The sequence below is a fragment of the Scyliorhinus torazame genome, chromosome 12 (genome assembly GCF_047496885.1).
Source record: "Scyliorhinus torazame isolate Kashiwa2021f chromosome 12, sScyTor2.1, whole genome shotgun sequence".
In the NCBI taxonomy this organism is placed as follows: Eukaryota; Metazoa; Chordata; class Chondrichthyes; order Carcharhiniformes; family Scyliorhinidae; genus Scyliorhinus; species Scyliorhinus torazame.
In genome coordinates, this window is record NC_092718.1 from 217,909,627 (window position 1) to 217,930,959 (window position 21,333).

The 21,333-nt window shown below is 46.5% G+C and overlaps 1 protein-coding gene across 5 annotated transcripts in view; it reads right to left on the reverse strand.

Moving 5' to 3' along the window:
• bcas3 (BCAS3 microtubule associated cell migration factor) overlaps positions 1-21,333 on the reverse strand; it is a 1,250,799-nt gene that overhangs the window by 1,188,644 nt on the left and 40,822 nt on the right. For all 5 annotated transcript variants that reach the window (XM_072469937.1, XM_072469940.1, XM_072469936.1 and 2 more), the window contains exons 4-5: positions 19,624-19,699; positions 9,711-9,817 (exon numbers count right to left, since the gene is read on the reverse strand). In XM_072469937.1, coding sequence (XP_072326038.1) covers positions 9,711-9,817; positions 19,624-19,699 — 183 coding nt within the window. The remainder of the gene's footprint in view (positions 1-9,710; positions 9,818-19,623; positions 19,700-21,333) is intronic.

Below are 21,333 nucleotides of genomic sequence, written 5' to 3' on the forward strand. Positions count from 1 at the left end.
GGGGCTAGGCCGGCGCCAGAGGAATTTCCGCCCCGCCAGCTGTCGGAAAAGGCCTTTGGTGCCCCGCCAGCTGGCGCGGAAATGACATCTCCGGGCAGCGCATGCACGGGAGCGTCAGCGGCCGCTGACAGCATTGCCGCGCATGCGCAGTGGAGGGAGTCTCTTCCGCCTCCACCATGGTGGAGACCGTGGTCAGGCCATCGTGGGGGCACCCCCCGGGGCCAGATCGCCCCGCGACCCCCCCAGGACCCCGGAGCCCGCCCGTGCCACCTTGTCCCGCCGGTAAGGTAGGTGATTTAATTTACGCCGGCGGGACAGGCATGTTAGCAGCGGGACTTCGGCCCATCCGGGCCGGAGAATCGAGTGGGGGGGCCCGCCAACCGGCGCGGCGCGATTCCCGCCCCCGCCGAATCTCCGGTGCCGGAGACCTCAGCAACCGGCGGGGGCGGGATTCATGCCAGCCCCCGGCGATTCTCCGACCCGGCGGGGGTCGGAGAATTTCGCCCCTGGTTTTCAAAATGAGACTTTTAAACAAAGCTTCGACTGCACTTTTAACAGCAAATCCAGTCCAGGATTTTGGACAAGCTCCTTTAGGATTTCTTGGTCTTGTCTGCTATGCAAATTGTTCACAATTGCTTTTACTCTCGATTCTCAGACTGTAGTAAAATGGCATCACTTTTGATTTACCTCTGAAGTCTGCTTTCCCACTTTAAATTTGGCCAAAGCAAATGTCTCTTTAGCTCAAAACCCTCTGTTTACTTTTCCTTGAATTCTTCCGATCAATATCCATAGTCACCCAAGGCTGGAATTGAACCCAGGTCCCTGACGCTATGATGCAGCAGTGCTAACCACTGTGCCACCTTGCCGCCATCCGATCTTAAGCCTTTCTCATCTTCTTCTGCTTGGCCATCCCATATCCATCACTCACCTCAGCACATCACATTTCTTCTCTTTCTCTACAACAAGTGACCATTTCATTTCAATCTTTTTTCGGCTGGGGTCAATGCAGCATTTAAAATTTAATCGGCGTGCATGACCCAATTTTTTCAGTGTGCACTGGCTTGAAATGTTTTCTTGCAGCATTGCATGCACCTAATTTATTACAAAACAAAATCTATGCAGTACCTTTCAGGTTGCTGCATGACCGTGCACCCATGCAGTTTAGCAGAAAGGTTGGTTGGGATCAAATACTATACTACATCAAAATTCGGTGCGAGTACTCTGTGGAAATTCAGAATGTCACTGCCACATGTGTTGGTTTCAAGAAGTTATTTACACTCTACAATTCATAAATACAAAACTGTCCACCATGTTTCGGCTGCACAACAGACATAAAGCAGAAGATTCAGATTTCATACATTACAATCTCCAACACAATGTCTGAACATTTTGTCCCAGAAGTGGGAATGCTTACCACAGCTAACTTATGACGAAGCTGCTGAGCAGGAGTCACATAACTTACACACGGCTCTCCGCAGGCAAGAAAAGAAGGGAACTCAAAAGTTAAAAAAATCTTTCTCAAGTTGGTCTTGACAGGTCTGAGCAATATTGGTTAATGCCTGGTGACAGATGGGCCAACCAGCTGCTTTCAGGCACACAGGTCGTGTGACCCAGAAAGATGAAGTGAAAGAAAGATGAAACACTCCAAGGAGGCTTAAAAATAACTATCGAGTTCAACAAGGATGTAGATTCAGAGAATAGAAATTCCATTGTGTTAAACAAGGAAGACTTTTCCAAGCAGAAAAGTTTATATGCTGTACCTGATAAATATAACCAGGTTTTGTTGACTTAGCATTCATTTTCTGTGCCAAAATATAATATGTGTAAGTGCACTCCAAGTATAATGCAGCCAAAGCCTCAGAATCAGAAGTGGCTCATTTCCAGAATTCATAAAAACATAAAGACGGGATAAAAATGACCGTTTAAGCTTTCCCAAAATTTACCTGCATTTTTATGCACCCAGCAAAGATTAATTTGCCCCACAATGACAAATAATCAACTCAAACTGCAACCCGGAGTGTGAACAATGTGTTCAGAAACGGAAGATCAAAGGGTGTGTGAAAAACCTCTGCTCTCCATCACTGTTGGCAGGCAGTCCAGGAAGAAACTTTTGTTGACTTTGGGCACAAGTACAGGCTGGATCCAAAAATATAACATTTGATTAAAGTCTGATTCTAAATGATTTGAATCAGCCAGTTTGCCCTAAAAGCAAGGTTGCACTGAGCAAGAATATGGTTCTTTAAAGTAAGGCACAATAAAGTGATAATTAATTTGTGGCTTATCACAGGTGAGTTAATCTCCTACGCTGACTGTTGACTCGTGATATGTTCCAATATAATGGGCAGTCTAGATAATGAAAAATACTGGGGGCGATTCTCCAAAATGGAGACTAAGTGTTCGCGCTGTGCGAAACGGGCGCAGGGACGACCGATTCTGTCCACCAGAGGGCCAGCATGGCGCTGATCGGTGGGCCTCGATGGCGGGCCAGACCCCATCGGAGGCCCCCCCCCCCCCCCGGTGAAGGAGCACTTTCCCCCGTCCCACAGGTCGTGCCCCCCCCCCCCCCCCCGGCCCTTCGCACAGAGTTCCCGCCAGCAGTGACCGGGGTGAACGGCACCGGCGGGACTACCCGGCGGGGCAGGGGAAGCCGGCGTAATGGAGTGGCGGGAACCACGTCGGGCCGCCCCAAAGGTGCGGAATTCCGCACGTTTAGGGGCCAAGCCCTCACCTTGAGGGGCTAGACCCGCGCCAGAGTGATTTCCGCCACGCCGGCTGGTGGGAAAGGCCTTTGGCGCCACGCCAGCCGGCGGCGAAAGGACTTCGCCGGGCGACGCATGCGCGGGTGAGTCAGCGGCCGCTCACGGCATCGCCGCGCATGCGCAGTGGAGGGGGTCTCTTCCGCCTCCGCCATAGTGAAGACCATGGCGAAGGCGGAAGAAAAAGAGTGCCACCACGGCACAGGCCCGCCCGCCGATCGGTGGGCCCCGATCGCGGGTTAAGCCACCTTGGGGGCACCCACGATCGCACCGCCCCCCCCCCAGGATCACAGAGCCCGCCCGTGCCGCCTGCTCCCGCCGGTAAGGTAGATGGTTCAATCCACGCCGACTGGCGACGGTTGACAGCGGCGGGACTTCGGCCCATCGCGGGCCGGAGAATCGCCGGGGGGAGCCCGCCGACCGGCGCGGCGTGATTCCCGCCCCTGACGATTCTCTGGTAGCGGAGAATTCGGGACACGGCGGGGGTGAGATTCACGCCAGGCCCCGGCGATTCTCCGACCCGGCGGGGGGTCGGAGAATCGCACTCCTGGTGTAGGATTTTCCGTGCAGGCTTCTGAACTCCAACATGAGGCTACAATGTGGGCCAGGAACCCACACTGTATGGGAAACAATCTTTGTGTGATTTCCCTAGTGGCAGCCACTTAATGGCTAGAGAGTAGTCTTGCTAACCAAATAAAATGCTGGGCCTGTGCTTGGCATGAAGGCACAGTGGTTAGCACTGCTGCCTCACAGAGCCAGGGGCCCGGGTTCCATTCCGGCCTTGGATCACTGTCTGTGTGGAGTTTGCGCCTTCTCCCCGTGCCTGCGTGTGTTTCCTCTGGGTGCTCCAGTTTCGTCCCACAGTCCAAAGATGTGCAGGCTAGGTGGAATGGCCATGCTACATTGGCTCTTAGTGTCCAAAAAGGTGTGTGGGTTAGATTAAGAGGTTAATTAATGGGATAGGACAGAGGAGTGAGCTTGGGTGAAGTACTCTTTAAGAGGGTCGGTGCAGACTCGATGGGCTGAATGGCCTCCTTCTGCACTGTAGGGATTCTATGATTCAGAGGCCTTCCATTTTGAAAGGAGCAGTAGAGGATGTCTTGGTTGTGGTCACTTCAAGATCGAGGTGCGCTCTCTCCAGTTTTTTAAAAAACAAATTGAAAAATTGCTTTTGTCGGCAGACCAGTGGTGGGGTAATGATGGGAGTCCTTCGACATGGAGGCCTTCAGCTGCTGCAAAACCAGACAGGCAGAGCGGGTCTCCAGGCCTGCTTGGAGCGCTGCCCCTCCCCCGGTCGGTTGCCAGGAGGCCACTTCTAGCAAGTAAACTAGTCCCTGCCATTGGCGGGAACTAGAGGCGGACTGGAAAATCCTAGTTGATCACCTTTAATTGGCCTTAAGTGGTTCTTAATGAGCCATGTCAGCTACTTACACCATGCGGGTTTGTAACCCTGTCGCCACCTCTGCACAAATGGTCTGGAGGGATTAATGAGGCCAGAGGAGCTACTTTTAGATCCCATCCAGCTCGGCTCCCCGCCTCAGAAGGACCTGAAAATCCTACCCCAGCCTCAAGAAAGACAAATAGCAGAAGTGTCTTGAAAGGTACACCAGTCAGTGCAATACTCCAGGGACAAAGGTCAAAAGCATCTGATAGAATTTGACCATTGCCTGTTGCACCACCAGATTTCCCCTGCAAACCATGTATGTTGAAGTCGCAAAGGATGCTGAAAATTGTGCAACCATCCACGAACATCCCCACATCTGACCTTTTGATGGAGGGAGGTCATTGATGAAGCAGCTGAAGATGGTTGGGCCCCGGAAGCTACCCTGAGGAATTACTGCAGCTTTGTCCGGGGACTGAGATGATTGACCTCCAACAACCGCAACCATCTTCCATCATGCTAGGTCTGACTCCAACCAGAGAGTTCCTCCCAGCACCCCCTTCCCCCGATTGCCATTGACTTCAGTTCTGCAAAGGCTCCTTGATGCCACACTTGGGCAAATACTGCAATGATGTCAAAGGCTATCACTCTCACCTCTTGAGTTCAGCTCTTTTGTCCATGATTGGACCAGGATACATTTAACTAGTGCGCCTAAAATGCATCATTCCGAATTGCCCTTGAAACGTACCTTCCCACCAAACTCCCTTTCTCAATGGGTAGAGACTATTTTCCCTGCACTGAGCTAGTTCTCAGAATATCACAACTGAAAAAATAGGAATTACTTCCTTGCGTCACCGCAAGGATGCTACCATTTGGTCACCCCAGTTGAGGCCATTGGAAATTGGCTCAACTTCATTCAAATTGAGTCCAAGGTAGACCACGGAGCAGATGGGATAAAAGCTGGCAGAGGAGAAGTGTTTCAATGAAACTGACTAGCCAAGGAATTAATTATTAGAGAAATAAAAATGAATTGAAGCCAGCTGGAGCTCCAGTGCCTTGCACTGCACAATAGTTAGATGTGGTTCCACATTCCAAATTCCCAGAAGACGAGCTCCAAATTAAAAGGTACCCCTGCAGAACACACTTTGTGGATACCACCATTTCCTCTCATTTTTTTCTGGAGGGCGCAGGTGATTTACTTAAATGCACACCCTTCAAAATCTCTTGTGTGGCACATAAACGGCCTGTGCAAATACTTTGCTGTGTGGCTGTGCAGCTTTCAGGGAACATTGGCAGTTGATGATATTTTCGAAAGAAAAAGAGAGTGGGAATGCAAAAGAAAAAGTATAAACAAGAAAAAAGAGCAAAAAATAAACATTTAGCACTGCAACGGTTCAGGAAAATAAACAATTTCTGAACTGCACCTGCCACAGGGATAGCCAAAAAAAGGAAAGTTTAAAATTAAAACAAATGAAAAGAAAACAAAAATACAGAAACATCAGAATTTCTAAAGTATCTTTTGTATGAATGATATTACAAAAATATGGTTACTTTTAAACTTCAAACTCTTTAGTGCTCAAAAGTGATCAAATGCAGCAGTTGTTTGGGATAATCGTGGATTTCTACCACAGTAATTCAATACGTCTCTGAGTTCATATATACATACAGGTAAAGGGAGAAGGTAACCATTCTTCAGGAGCTTTCTGGCAATAACATCATCCTCACAAATCTTTTCTCGCACCTCAGGGAACACATCAGGAAATGCTCAAGGCAGATCAATTAGCATCTGAATGAGTCAGATGGATCTCTCCCAAAATCTTACACCTTTCACTTGGAAGCCCACCGAAAGGAGGAACCTGACTTTTCCTTCAGATGCTCAACAATCGGCTGTGCATTTCCAACATTTTCTGTTTTTAATTTTAGATGGCCTGTGTTTCTGGAGTTTTTTACATCACATCCAAGAATATTTTGTCTGAAGAGAAAAACATGGCCGTAACATCTTGCATACAGAGATTTTGGTGATATAAATGGATACAGCATATGAGGCACAATGTGTCCTCGAGGCAAATTCATTTTCAACAGATTCATTCACAAATGAAGCAGACTGCACGGTAAATGCTCTGGAGCTTATAGTTCAGTCCAGAGCACACCACGGAGTAGATGATAATAAAAAAAACATCCCAAGTCACTTGGACCAAAAGAGAAAAGGCAAACAAAAGAAACACCTCATCAAGTCTTCTGTGGACATCTCAAGTGACTTTACAAACAGCAGATTCAATTAGAATGACAAGCCCAGCAACCAATTTGCATAAAGTGAGGTCCTATGATCAGTAACCAAATAGAACATAGAACATTACAGCGCAGTACAGGCCCTTTGGCCCTCGATGTTGCGCCGACCTGTGAAACCACTCTAAAGCCCATCTACACTATTCCCTTATCGTCCCTCTGTCTATCCAATGACCATTTGAATGCCCTTAGTGTTGGCGAGTCCACTACTGTTGCAGGCAGGCATTCCACGCCCTTACTACTCTCTGAGTAAAGAAACTACCTCTGACATCTGTCTTAGATCTATCTCCCCTCAATTTAAAGCTATGTCCCCTCATGCTAGACATCACCATCCGAGGAAGAAGGCTCTCACTGTCAACCCTATCCAATCCTCTGATCATCTTGTATGCCTCAATTAAGTCACCTCTTAACCTTCTTCTCTCTAACGAAAACAGCCTCAAGTCCCTCAGCCTTTCCTCATAAGATCTTCCCTCCATACCAGGCAACATTCTGGTAAATCTCCTCTGCACCCTTTCCAATGCTTCCACATCCTTCCTATAATGCGGTGACCAGAACTGCACGCAATACTCCAAATGCGGCCGCACCAGAGTTTTGTACAGCTTCAACATGACCTCATGGCTCCGAAACTCAATCCCTCTACCAATAAAAGCTAACACACCGTACGCCTTCTTAACAACCCTCTCAACCTGGGTGGCAGCTTTCAGGGATCTATATACATGGACACCGAGATCTCTCTGCTCATCCACACTGCCAATAACCAAATACCTTTTCTTGAAAATGAAGGTTGATGCCACCAAGGCACAACGCCACAGAATCTTTTATCTGGGCCGGCAGACTGGGCCTTGGTTTAATATGCACAACCATAACATAGCACCCTAGATAACCAGCCCATTCGGCCAAACTGGTGTTTATGATCTTCACAAGCCTCTTCCTATCCCTCTTCATCCCACCTATCAGCATATCCTTCTGTTCCAGAACACACATGCAAATTGGTGTTTGGGGTGGCAGGTTAAGTGGATTGGCCATGCCAAATTGCCCCTGAATGTCCAGGTAAGGTTATGGGGTTACAGGGCTAGGGGGCGGGGTGGACAGTTGAGTGGAACGAAGAACAAAGTGAACAAAGAATATTACAGCACATGTACAGGCCCTTCAACTCACCAAGCCTTTGCTAATCCAGGTTCCTTATTTTGACTTACTACTTATCGCCCAAACGATCTGTATCCCTCCATTCCCTGCCCATTCATATGTCTATCAAGGTACATCTTAAACATTGCTATCGTGCCTGCCTCCACTACCTCCACTGGCAACACGTTGCAGGTACCCACCACCCTCTGAATGAAAAACCTTCCCCGCACATCTCCCCTAAACTTTCCCCCTCTCACCTTGAACCTGTGCCCCTTGCAATTGAGTCTTCCACCCTGGGAAAAGGCTTCTGACTATTCACTTTGTCTATACCTCTCGTAATTTTGCAGACCTCAATCAGATCTCCCCTCAGCCTCCATTTTCCAACAGAAACAATCTGTGTTTATTCAACCTCTCCTCATAGCTAACACCCTCCAGAGCAGGCAACATCCTGGTAAACCTTCTTTGCACTCTCTCCAAAGCATCCACATAATTCTGGTAGTGTGACGACCAGAACTGCACGCAATATTCCAAATGTGGCCTAACTAAAGCTTTATTCAACTGTAACAAGACCTGCCAACTTTTGTACTCAATGCCCCGGCAAGCATGCCGTCTGCCTCCTTGACTTACCTCACCAGTGCATTGCCACTTTCATGGAACTATGGACCTGGAAATGGGTAGAGTGCTCTTTCGAAGGGTTGGTGCACACTTGATGGGCCGAAAGGCCTCCTTTTGCATTGTAGTGATTCTATGTTTCTATTTTATTGAAGAGGTGAACACATGGCTGAAGGAACAGTGTGCAAAAAGGATTCCAGCTTGTGGAACACAGGGATACAAACTGGGCTAGGATCCAAGCAAAAAGGATAATTAGGATGGTCATAAGGACTCTACCTAGCGATTGGGAGGAGAGCAGAGGTGGAAAAAATAATACAAATAAAAAGGGAAAGAGAGTAAAAGTCAGAAATTGGGCTTTAGGTACTACAGGTAAAGGGAAACCTAAAACATTTAAGCTGGAATTCTCCAGTCGTTCGCTGGCAGTGGGATTCTCTGATCCCGCCGGCAGCGCATCCCTGCCCATGGGTTTCCCGGCGACGTGGGATGGTTTCAATGGGAGCTGCCATTGACAGCGGGGCGAACAGAGAATCCCGCCATCAGCAAATGGCGCGCTGCCAAGATGCCCATAAATTTTATACTAGGGACTGAATTTAACCGGTGGCAGGGTTTCCTGTCCTGCCACCAGAAGAGTCTGCGGCGACGATGTCAGCAGCTATTTAATGCTCTTAGGTGCATTAATTAGCTGGAGGCGGGTCTTACGTACCTCACTTGGAAAGGACGTCATGTCTCATAGAGCTGTCAGCCAATCTGATTGGCCAGTGCTCTACAGTCCTGGTAGTGCCACAGGGGCCTTGATGAAGAGGCCAGGTGTTTGGGGGGGGGGGGGGGGGAGACGACACCTCACTTTCCTGCTCGAGACCCAAGCAAGCTGCTCCCCTGTTCCTGGCCTCCATCTGCCAGTCTCAAAATTGAGGCCCGCAGGAAGCGGCACATCATGGACCTCAAACAGCCATTAATATGCCACTTAAGGACCTCAATCGGATGAGGGTGGGCAGTTCCGGGCCTTGCCCAATCCCCATTAGACAGGTAAGGAGGCAGCAAGCAGGCCATCCTGGGAATCGGAAATAAAAACAGAAAATGCTGGATAAACTAGCAAGTCTGGAGGCATCAGTGGAGAGAAACAGAGTTTCGGATCTGAATGATTCTTCTACGGAACTACACACTCTGCCTATTTCGCCTTCCTCCTTTAAGACTCTCCTTAAAGCCTATGACCGAGCTTTCATCTAGCCTAATATCTCCTGATGTGGTTCATTGTCATACTTTGTTTTAAAATGCTCCTTGAGACATTTTGTTATTTTCTATATAACTTGCTGTTGTTCTCGATAAGTTTTAGAATATGGAGCCAGAAGAGTGCACTTGTTCTAAATGCAACAATCATCTCACACTGCACTGGAGTGTCAGCTTCCATTGCAACGAGGCTTAAACATGCAACCTTTTTACAGTGTTACCAAATGAGTAAAAATAAAAATCTCTAACAGTGAAACCTGCATGGCAACACATTTATTTGGCCTCACTAAAAAATTCAAAGAGTAAGCAAAACAATTACTTACAGGGATACTCCAAATTTGCATTCCATCCGCATATCCGATAAGCAACAGCAATGGGGGGTCATTTCCAGCGTTGTTCATCTCGTGATACTCAGGATTTCTTGCAAGATCTGTAACACGATTTGAAGGTCACAATACAGCTACTATTCAGACCCCATCCCGACACCACCTTTTACACAGCTCTCCCCAATATACCCAGTAAGTATTCCTTCCCCTTGATCACCTTCCATCAAGAAAATAGAACATATTCATTCTCTGCAAGTAATTAATTTATTTTCGAAACGCATTTACTGCAAACATGAAGAGCAACCATTTTGCACTCAGCAAAGGTTTGCATACTTCAACAAGAATAATGACTAATTGATCTGTTCCTGATGTTGGTTCAGGGAGTAATGTTGGCAACAGCAGCAGCAACTTACATTTATATGGTGCCTTTAATTCTCCATCACAGCTTGGCACCTGTTCCTACATCTATTTTATTCATCTTTTTTCCCCTGTCTGTAAAGCAGCCTGGGACATGTTTGAATATACGTTTTTATTGTTATTACACTGCATAATCTTACTGTTCCTGTCTAGGGAAAGCAAGCCCCATGAGCCAGTTTGAGACCAGCAACTTGCATTTAACTTATTTTTATTAATTGTTCATGGGATGTGGGTGTTGCTCGCAAAGCCAGCATTTATTATCCATCACTCACTGCCGTTGAGAAAATGGTGGTGAGCCACCCTCTTGAATGCAGCTGAGTGGTTTGCTGGGCCATTTTAGTCAACCACATTGCTGCTGGTCACGAGTCACCTACAGGCCAGACCAAAAGTAAGCAGATAGCAGATCTGGGTCATCATGGTAGCACAGTGGTTAGCACAGTTGCTTCACAGCACCAGGGTCCCAGGTTCGGTTCCCTGTTGGGTCACTGTCTGTGCGGAGTCTGCACGTTCTCCCCGTGACTGCGTGGGTTTCCTCCGGGTGCGCCGGTTTCCTCCCACCGTCCAAAGATGTGCAGGTTAGGTGGATTGGCCATGATAAATTGCCCTTAGTGTCCAAGAAGGTTAGGTGGGGTTTCGAGGATAGGGTGGAGGTGTGGGCTTAAGTAGGGTGCTCTTTCCAAGGGCCGGTCAGACTCGATAGGCCGAATGGCATCCTTCTGCACGGTAGATTCTACAATTCTATGATCTCCTCCCCTGCAAGCCATTAGTAAATCAGATTGGTTTGTACGACAATCCAGTGGTTTCCGACCTTGGGTAACTGTCCTTATGGAAGTTGCATTCTCCACGTGTCTGCGTGGGTCTTTACCACCCCCCACCCCCCTCCCACAACCCAAAGATGTGCAGGGTAGGTGGTAAATTGCCCCTTAATTGGAAAAAAATAATTGGGTACTCTAAATTTATTTATTTTTAAATTTTTTAAAGAATCATGGAATCCCTACAGTGCAGAAGGAGGCCATTCGGCCCATCGTGTCTGCACCAACTCTCTGAAAGAGCTCCCTACCCTAGGCCAAATCCCCCACCTATTGACAATTTAGCATATCCAATCCACCTAACCTGCACATCTTTGGACTGTGGGAGGAAACCGGAGCACTGGGAGGAAACCCACGCAGACACGGGGAGAATGTGCAAACTCCCACAGTCGCCCAAGATCAGAATCGAACTCGGGTCCTTTGTGCTGTGAGGCAGCAGTGCTAACCACTGTGCCACCGTGCCGTATTACTAGTTCATAAAAATAACCACAATACTACATTGCCCATGGAATCAGCTCTTTTAATGCAATATATTTTCACCTACATCTGGACATCCACATGAAATGAAATGAAAATCGCTTATTGTCACGAGTAGGCTTCAATGAAGTTACTGTGAAAAGCCCCTAGTCGCCACATTCCGGCGCCTGTTCGGGGAGGCTGGTACGGGAATCGAACCGTGCTGCTGGACACTCTGTGTGAGAGCAAACATACTGTTGAATGCAAACAATCGAGGGAGAGCCACACATCTGCAGCTGACCGGCCTATAAAAAACAGCCACAAGTACTGCTACATATTGATCATGATTCAGCAGGGACCATAAATCATAAATAAGAAGAAGCAATACTTCCTCTTCATTGCGAAACTCAACCTTCTTCTGAATTCAATTGGTACAATGGGGTCCGAAAAGTCTACAATAAATGTTATTCTCCACAGAAATGACTTACATTGTGAAAACTGATTCGGTTATAATACCGAATACAGGTTCCAACTGCTGATACACGAATGTGGGAGTTTTACATTTCCTGATTGAACTCGTTTAAAGTTTACATCAACTGTCCAAACCGTAGAACATGGAGCTCAGAAAACTGGTAGCACATTTCCTAGCCAAGGGGAAGCTTCCAGGGAGGTTTAAGGTTACGCAGCACATTAAAATGTATGGAATGGCTTCAGAATACATAGAGACCTCCCCATCAGTGACATCAACAGAGTGTCTCTGAACCTAAAGTGACAAGTCTCCCTCAGGCAACAAATTTGAATCATCTGAAAAGACAATCAAAATTCACATTTATCACACTCTTCACCAAATTCTGGATTGTCTTCCCATAAAAAGATAACAGTGTCACATCAGCATCCAGTATCCTATCATTAAAGCAGTCTGGGACATTCTGCTATGTGAAAGATGCTGCACCAGTGTAAATTGCAATAATGTTGTGTAAATTACATCACAGATAAATTCATGTTTGCACAGAAATATTATGCTTGGATCAACAATTCCATTCATTCCCTACAAACGCAGACTCAATTCATAATATTATCCCACTTATCTATTCTTGCTTCAACAACATCAAATATAAAATAATTATTTTGTGCGAGATATAGGGCGGAATCTTAACATTTTGTTTTTCAAACGGTCAGGCTCAGACTGAAAACTGCACGTAGCTCTCCAATTGGACAGACCAGTTTTCACTCCCAACCTTGTGCCTCTTTCAAAATAAAAGGGCGCCCAGGTCAGACAGAACAGCCCCCCGCCCCCGCCACAGAGGCATTGGGGGCTCCCCCTTCACCATCCTGAAGCATCCCCAAAGAGAGGAGAAGGTCTGCACACTGCCTTATTTGTGTGTTGACTAGGAGAATGGTGAGGAAGGGTTTAAAAGCAGCTCCCCCTTGCTAGCGGCGAGACACTGAGGTGCGAGTCTGGCGAATCAGTCAACAAGACAGACAGTAATGGGGAGACGGTCATGGGGGCTCATTTTAGGCACTATGTGTCGTTAAATACGGTCCGCGATCTCGTCAATGCGGCTGTCGAGAAACACCCCACCAATCGCACCCAAAATGACATCTAGAAATGTTTCTGTTAAATTGCACCCCTAATCTAATTGTCTTGATCTAATGGCAAAACAGATGTTCTGACGATAATATGTTAACCCATTAATACTGATAAATAATTTCCACTATTTTTGATTCGAAGTACACGCAGTTTATATTGCGCTTCACAACTTCAATAAGAAAGACTTTCTGCTTGGATAATACTTCCCCTTAACAGTTCAGGATCAAGAATCTTAGATTGGTGGAGTGGACTGGAACATATTGGCTCAATATGTTTGGAACAGGGCAAGTGTTTTGCTTCACAGCTGCAGATTTCCTTTTCTACAACCTGTCCAAGCTTTACGTGGAGATACATCCTGATGTCAACTTAAACTTGTCCTTCACCATCCTGAAGCAGAGACTTCAGAAGCTGAAGCAGTTGGTGTTTGTATGCAGCATGATCTGGACAATATTCAGGCTTTGGATGAATAGTAACACGGTCCGCTGTCCTTGTGTTTCGCGGGAGAGGCTGTGGGTTTGGAAGGTTTTGTCGAAGGAGTCTTGGCAAGTTGCTACAGTGCATCTTGTGTATAGTGCACACTGCTGCTACTGTTCAATCATCTCATTACTTGGATGAAGGGCTTATCCTATGAAGGAAGGTTGAACAGGTTAGTTTGATACCCATTGCAGTTTAGAAGAATGAGAGGTGATCTTATTTGAAACATACAAGATCCTCAGGCAACTTAATACGGTAGACATGGGATGAGTTTTTCCACTTGTGGGGGAGAGTAGAACTAGGGGACACAGATTAAGAAGAAGAGATCTCCCTTTTAAGACTGTTAAGAGAAGAAATATTTTCTCTCAAGTCAAGCCTGTCCAACCTTTCCTCAGTAGACACCCCACCCATTCCAGGTATTAGTCTGGTAATTCTTCTCCTTGTTTCCAACTTGAACAAGGTGACCGATGCTATGTTTAACTGAAAGACTGTCAATTGGAGCAGTCCAAACAGGAATTCATTACATTGCTTTTCTATCAGTCAAGAGGTACAGCAAGGTTTTTGTGGCTGCCTCATTATTCCATTTTAAAATAAATATAAACTACATATACTGAAGAAAACGTGTTTTTTTTTTGACAGACAAGGCAGTCAGGTGTTATGGAAGGGCAGCCAGGAAAGTGGAAGTGAGACTACAACCGGATCAGCCATGATCGTATTGAATGGCGGAGCAGGCTCGAAGGGCAAATAGCCTACCTCTGCTCCTAAGTCCTATGTTCCTATGCACTGGTGGTGGAGGGAGTGAATGGTTAAGGTGTTAGATGGGGGCTGCTTTGTCCTGGATAGTGTTGAGCTTCTTGAGTGTTGTTGGAGCTGCATTCGCCCAGGCAAGTGGAAAGTATTCCATCACACCCCTGACTTGTGCCTTGTGGATGGTGGACAGGCTTTGGGGAGTCAGGTGAATGGTTTGCTGCAGAATTCCCAGCCTCTGACTCGTCTTTGAACAAAGAACAAAGAAATGTACAGCACAGGAACAGGCCCTTCGGCCCTCCAAGCCCGTGCCGACCATACTGCCCGACTAAACTACAATCTTCTACACTTCCTGGGTCCGTATCCTTCTATTCCCATCCTATTCATATATTTGTCAAGATGCCCCTTAAATGTCCCTATCGTCCCTGCCTCCACTACCTCCTCCGGTAGTGAGTTCCAGGCACCCACTACCCTCTGCGTAAAAAACTTGCCTCGTACATCTACTCTAAACTTTGCCCCTCTCACCTTAAACCTATGCCCCCTAGTAATTGACCCCTCTACCCTGGGGAAAAGCCTCTGACTATCCACTCTGTCTATGCCCCTCATAATTTTGTATACCTCTATCAGGTCGCCCCTCAACCTCCTTCGTTCCAGTGAGAACAAACCGAGTTTATTCAATCGCTCCTCATAGCTTATGCCCTCCATACCAGGCAACATTCTGGTAAATCTCTTCTGCACCCTCTCTAAAGCCTCCACATCCTTCTGGTAGTGTGGCGACCAGAATTGAACACTATACTCCAAGTGTGGCCTAACTAAGGTTCTATACAGCTGCAACATGACTTGCCAATTCTTATACTCAATGCCCCGGCCAATGAAGGCAAGCATGCCGTATGCCTTCTTGACTACCTTCTCCACCTGTGTAGCCCCTTTCAGTGATCTGTGGACCTGTACTCCTAGATCTCTTTGACTTTCAATACTCCTGAGGGTTCTACCATTCACCGTATATTCCCTACCTGCATTAGCCCTTCCAAAATGCATTACCTCACATTTGTCCAGGTTAAACTCCATCTGCCATCTCTCCGCCCAAGTCTCCAGACAATCTAAATCCTGCTGTATCCTCAGACAGTCCTCATCGCTATCCGCAATTCCACCAACCTTTGTGTCGTCTGCAAACTTACTAATCAGACCAGTTACATTTTCCTCCAAATCATTTATATATACTACAAAGAGCAAAGGTCCCAGCACTGATCCCTGTGGAACACCACTGGTCACAGCCCTCCAATTAGAAAAGCATCCCTCCATTGCTACCCTCTGCCTTCTATGGCCTAGCCAGTTCTGTATCCACCTTGCCAGTTCACCCCTGATCCCGTGTGACTTCACCTTTTGTACTAGTCTACCATGAGGGACCTTGTCAAAGGCCTTACTGAAGTCCATATAGACAACATCTACTGCCCTACCTGCATCAATCATCTTAGTGACCTCCTCGAAAAACTCTATCAAGTTAGTGAGACACGACCTCCCCTTCACAAAACCGTGCTGCCTCTCACTAATACGTCCATTTGCTTCCAAATGGGAGTAGATCCTGTCTCGAAGAATTCTCTCCAGTAATTTCCCTACCACTGAAGTAAGGCTCACCGGCCTGTAGTTCCCGGGATTATCCCTGCCACCCTTCTTAAACAGAGGAACAACATTGGCTATTCTCCAGTCCTCCGGGGCATCCCCTGAAGACAGCGAGGATCCAAAGATTTCTGTCAAGGCCTCAGCAATTTCCTCTCCAGCCTCCTTCAGTATTCTGGGGTAGATCCCATCCGGCCCTGGGGACTTATCTACCTTAATATTTTTTAAGACACCCAACACCTCGTCTTTTTGGATCACAATGTGACCCAGGCTATCTACACCCCCTTCTCCAGACTCAACATCTACCAATTCCTTCTCTTTGGTGAATACTGATGCAAAGTATTCATTTAGTACCTCGCCCATTTTCTCTGGCTCCACACATAGATTCCCTTGCCTATCCTTCAGTGGGCCAACCCTTTCCCTGGCTACCCTCTTGCTTTTTATGTAAGTGTAAAAAGCCTTGGGATTTTCCTTAACCCTATTTGCCAATGACTTTTCATGACCCCTTCTAGCCCTCCTGACTCCTTGCTTAAGTTCCTTCCTACTTTCCTTATATGCCACACAGGCTTCGTCTGTTCCCAGCCTTTTAGCCCTGACAAATGCCTCCTTTTTCTTTTTGACGAGGCCTACAATATCATTCGTCATCCAAGGTTCCCGAAAATTGCCGTATTTATCTTTCTTCCTCACAGGAACATGCCTGTCCTGTATTCCTTTCAACTGACACTTGAAAGCCTCCCACATGTCAGATGTTGATTTGCCCTCAAACATCCGCCCCCAATCTATGTTCTTCAGGTCCCGCCTAATATTGTTATAATTAGCCTTCCCCCAATTTAGCACATTCATCCTCGGACCACTCTTATCCTTGTCCACCAGTACTTTAAAACTTACTGAATTGTGGTCACTGTTACCGAAATGCTCCCCTACTGAAACATCTACCACCTGGCCGGGCTCATTCCCCAATACCAGGTCCAGTACCGCCCCTTCCCTAGTTGGACTGTTTACATATTGTTTTAAGAAGCCCTCCTGGATGCTCCTTACAAACTCTGCCCCGTCTAAGCCCCTGGCACTAAGTGAGTCCCAGTCAATATTGGGGAAGTTGAAGTCTCCCATCACCACAACCCTGTTGTTTTTACTCTTTTCCAAAATCTGTCTACCTATCTGCTCCTCTATCTCCCGCTGGCTGTTGGGAGGCCTGTAGTATACCCCCAACATTGTGACTGCACCCTTCTTGTTCCTGATCTCTACCCATATAGCCTCACTGCCCTCTGAGGTGTCCTCTCGCTGCATAGCTGTGATACTCTCCTGAACAAGTAACGCAACTCCGCCTCCCCTTTTACATCCCCCTCTATCCCGCCTGAAACATCTAAATCCTGGAACGTTTAGCTGCCAATCCTGCCCTTCCCTCAACCAGGTCTCTGTAATGGCAACAACATCATAGTTCCAAGTAGTAATCCAAGCTCTAAGTTCATCTGCCTTACCCGTAATGCTCCTTGCATTAAAACATATGCACTTCAGGCCACCAGACCCGCTGTGTTCAGCAACTTCTCCCCGTCTGCTCTGCCTCAGAGCCACACTGTCCCTATTCCCTAGTTCTCCCTCATCGCTCTCACCTTCTGACCTATTGCTCCCGTGCCCACCCCCCTGCCATACTAGTTTAAACCCTCCCGTGTGACACTAGCAAATCTCGCGGCCAGGATATTTATGCCTCTCCGGTTTAGATGCAACCCGTCCATCTTATACAGGTCACACCTGCCCCGGAAGAGCTCCCAGTGGTCCAGATAACAGAAACCCTCCCTCCTACACCAGCTGTTTAGCCACGTGTTTGTCTGCTCTATCTTCCTATTTCTAGCCTCACTGGCACGTGGCACAGGGAGTAATCCCGAGATTACAACCCTCGAGGTCCTGTCTTTTAACTTTCTGCCTAGCTCCCTGAACTCCTGCTGCAGGACCTCATGCCCCTTCCTGCCTATGTCGTTAGTACCAATATGTACAACGACCTCTGCCTGTTTGCCCTCCCCCTTCAGGATTCCCTCTACCCGTTCGGAGACATCCTGGACCCTGGCACCAGGGAGGCAACATACCATCCTGGAGTCTCTTTCACGTCCACAGAAGCGCCTATCTGTGCCCCTGACTATAGAGTCCCCTATAACTATTACTCTTCTGCGCTTTGACCCTCCCTTCTGAACATCAGAGCCAGCCGTGGTGCCACTGCTCTGGCTGCTGCTGTTTTCCCCTGATAGGCTATCCCCCCCAACAGTATCCAAAGGGGTATATCTGTTCGAGAGGGAGACAACCACAGGGGATTCCTGCACTGACTGCCTGCCCTTTCTGGTGGTCACCCATTTCTCTGCCTGCACCTTGGGTGTGACCACACTTACATAACTGCGATCTATGACGCTTTCCGCCACCTGCATGCTCCTAAGTGCATCCAATTGCTGCTCCAACCGAACCATGCGGTCTGTGAGGAGCTGCAGTTGGGTGCACTTTCTGCAGATGAAGCCATCCGGGACGCTGGAAGCCTCCCGGACCTGCCACATCTCACAGTCAGAGCACAGCACCCCTCTAACTGACATTGCGTCAATTAATTAAAATTAAAATTTGTCTTTTTTTTTTATAAATACTTTTTTTTTTTTAAATTACAAAGTTACTGTCAACTATCTGTTTCCTAGCACTAGATTTCTAATAGAAATGCGATAGCTAACTATAATATTCTCCGATCTCTGGCTTAGATATCCTCTAAATTATAATTAAGTTATTATGTTTAATTAGTTCCCAAATACTCAAAAAATTTAGGTTAGAATCCCAACCAGCCACTCAGGTCACAGCTTTTCTGTGATGTCACTTCAGTTTCCCCCCGACACACACAATTTGAAAAAAAGGTATAAAAGTAAAAATCACTTGCTTACCTTCTGAGATGTTCTCAGGTTCTCTCGCTGGCAGAGACTGCTCCTCCACCTCCAATCCTTGACCTGCACAATGCTAATAATATAATAATATAATATGGCACTTACCTTACACCAATGGGTCTTATTATTAGGTTAGAGGAGGAGCCAAAAGTATTTACATGGTTGGTCCAGTTAAGTTTCTAGTCAAAGATAACCTCCAAAATGTTGATTGTGAGGGATTCAGCAACGGCAGTGTTGTTGAATGCCAAAGGGAGGTAATTAAGTTTCTCTCTTGTTTGAGATGGTCATTGTCTGGCATTTGTGTAGTACAATGTACAGCACAGACAATGAATTAAGAAAAAGGAATATTTTGCCCTGAATGGCTCAGTACTATTCCAAGCAGCGCTTTAACCTAGTAAGCCAACTGGAAGGCTTCCAACGGTAATTTCTAATTCTTCCCCAAGATGGTACTCCAACATGTTGCCTTAGCACTAGTAGTAGAATACCAACAAGGACAGCGAAAACAATTAAAATAAGAGCTGCAGTCCTGTTACAGCTAATGGATACACTAATAGTGTTATACCTCCAAAGTTGTGCCAGTATCATTCTCATGTGATACTCTCACCTCCAATTGCTTTGCCACTACCACAAATCGAAATTTAGGTTCTGCAGCAAAATTGCTCTGCAACTGATATTATTCAGTGTGTTTTGTATATCAGATAACCCTGGGATGAACATTTCTACACACCCACCATTATGCTTCACTGAAACCCTATTGATACAAAGAGCACCTACACAGTAGTTGTATCCAGATTTTGTACACATGCAAACCATGGTTTGCAGGAATCCCATGATATTATTTCAATCAGGTAATTGCAAGAAAATAGCTACTGAAAATAAATCACAGAATTTACCATTAATATCAGCTTTTTCAAAACGAACCCAGACTATTTTTTCCTTCTCATCTGTTGGAGGTGAGCCAGTGTATGCCTGAAAGGAAAAATACCATTGCTGAAAAGAAAACTAAAAATAACAGAAACATTAACATCTATCAATTTGTTTACAGTGATCAATAATAAAGTAACCACATACCATAGTCATAGATTTCAGTCATAGTACATCTAATGGTTCATTTACCTATCAACTCTGCTATCAATGGCAGCTTAACTTAAAGAATATTAAGTGAAGATATACTGCTCCCCTCTGAGGCACTCACCCATAGTGCACTTTGTGTATCATGAGGTGCAAGCCTCAAGGTTGCACTGTAATGTTGTAGTGTCCCTCCAACCACCCTGATGAGATCAGCAAACACTGCAGCATGACAGTACAGTGGTTCTGTCAAAGACATCAACTGGACACACAGTAGTGATGAAGTCAAATCCCACCATAGTAATTCATGCAACTGAATTCAATAAACGTGGCGCCAGCAAAAAACAATCATGAAAGCTGCCGGAGGGGAAAGAAAAAAAAAAAGAAAAAAAAAAAAATGAAAGCTGCCAGGTTACTGTAAAAATCTAAACTGGCTCTTCAGGAAAGGATCTGCCATCACTTGCTCTGATCTACATGCGACTCCAGTTGCACACACCATGCATTTGATTTTTAACAACAACACAGGACTTAATGAATGTACTAACCATTGGAATACATTAAACATTCATACAGTAATAAACTATACTGCTAATTCAGTTATTTTCCCTTTGCAAAATGCATTGTTAAGAACAACACACAACTTCAGTTCAGATTAACAGATTATATAATTTTGGAAAAATTATAAATTATATAGTTTTGAAAAACATTCTGCGGACAGAATTCATCTCTACTTGGAGGGGCAATAATTAATCAATTAATTAATCAATTAAAGAATTAATCTCTACTTGGAGGGGCAAGAATTAATCAAGGATAGTCAGCATCTGTGTCCGGGGGAGATCGTGTCTAACAAATTTGATTGAGGTTTTTTGGGAGGTGACTAGGTTTGTCGAAGAGGACAGTCCAGTTGATGTAATCTGTATGGACTTCCTTGAGGCTTTTGACAAGGTCCTGCATGGGAGATTGGTCAAGAGGAGGCGATTCAAAAGGTGGAGGTGGCGCTCTTCAACCATAGTGCTCAGATTGCCTCATTGGAGGCAGAGATTACGGTGCTGGCGGAGGAGCAGAGAACGCTAAAGGCCAAGGTTGCTGATCTGGAGAACTGTTCCAGGCGGCAAAACTTAAGGATCGTTGGGCAGTCCGATAACCTGGAGGGCTCCAGTTCCACGGACTATATGTCCAAAATGTTCAGAAGGTTGGTGGGGGAGAGGGTCTTTTCGATTCCTCCTGAGTTGGACCGTGCCGATAAATCAGTGAGGCAGAAGTCCAGCTCGGGGAGTCACCTCGGGCAGTCATAGTCAGGTTCCATTGATACCTGGATAAGGAGCAGGTCCTGGGGTGAGCGAAAGACCAACAGGACTGTAGCTGGAAGGGTGGAAAAATGGTGCAGTGGTTACCGCTGCTGCCTCATGGCTCCAAGGACCCCGGTTCAATCCTGGCCCCGGGTCACTGTCTGTATGGAGTTTGCACATTCTCCCCATGTCTGCATGGGTCTCACCCCCACAGCCCAAAGATGTGGTGTCATGGGAGTGTTCCTT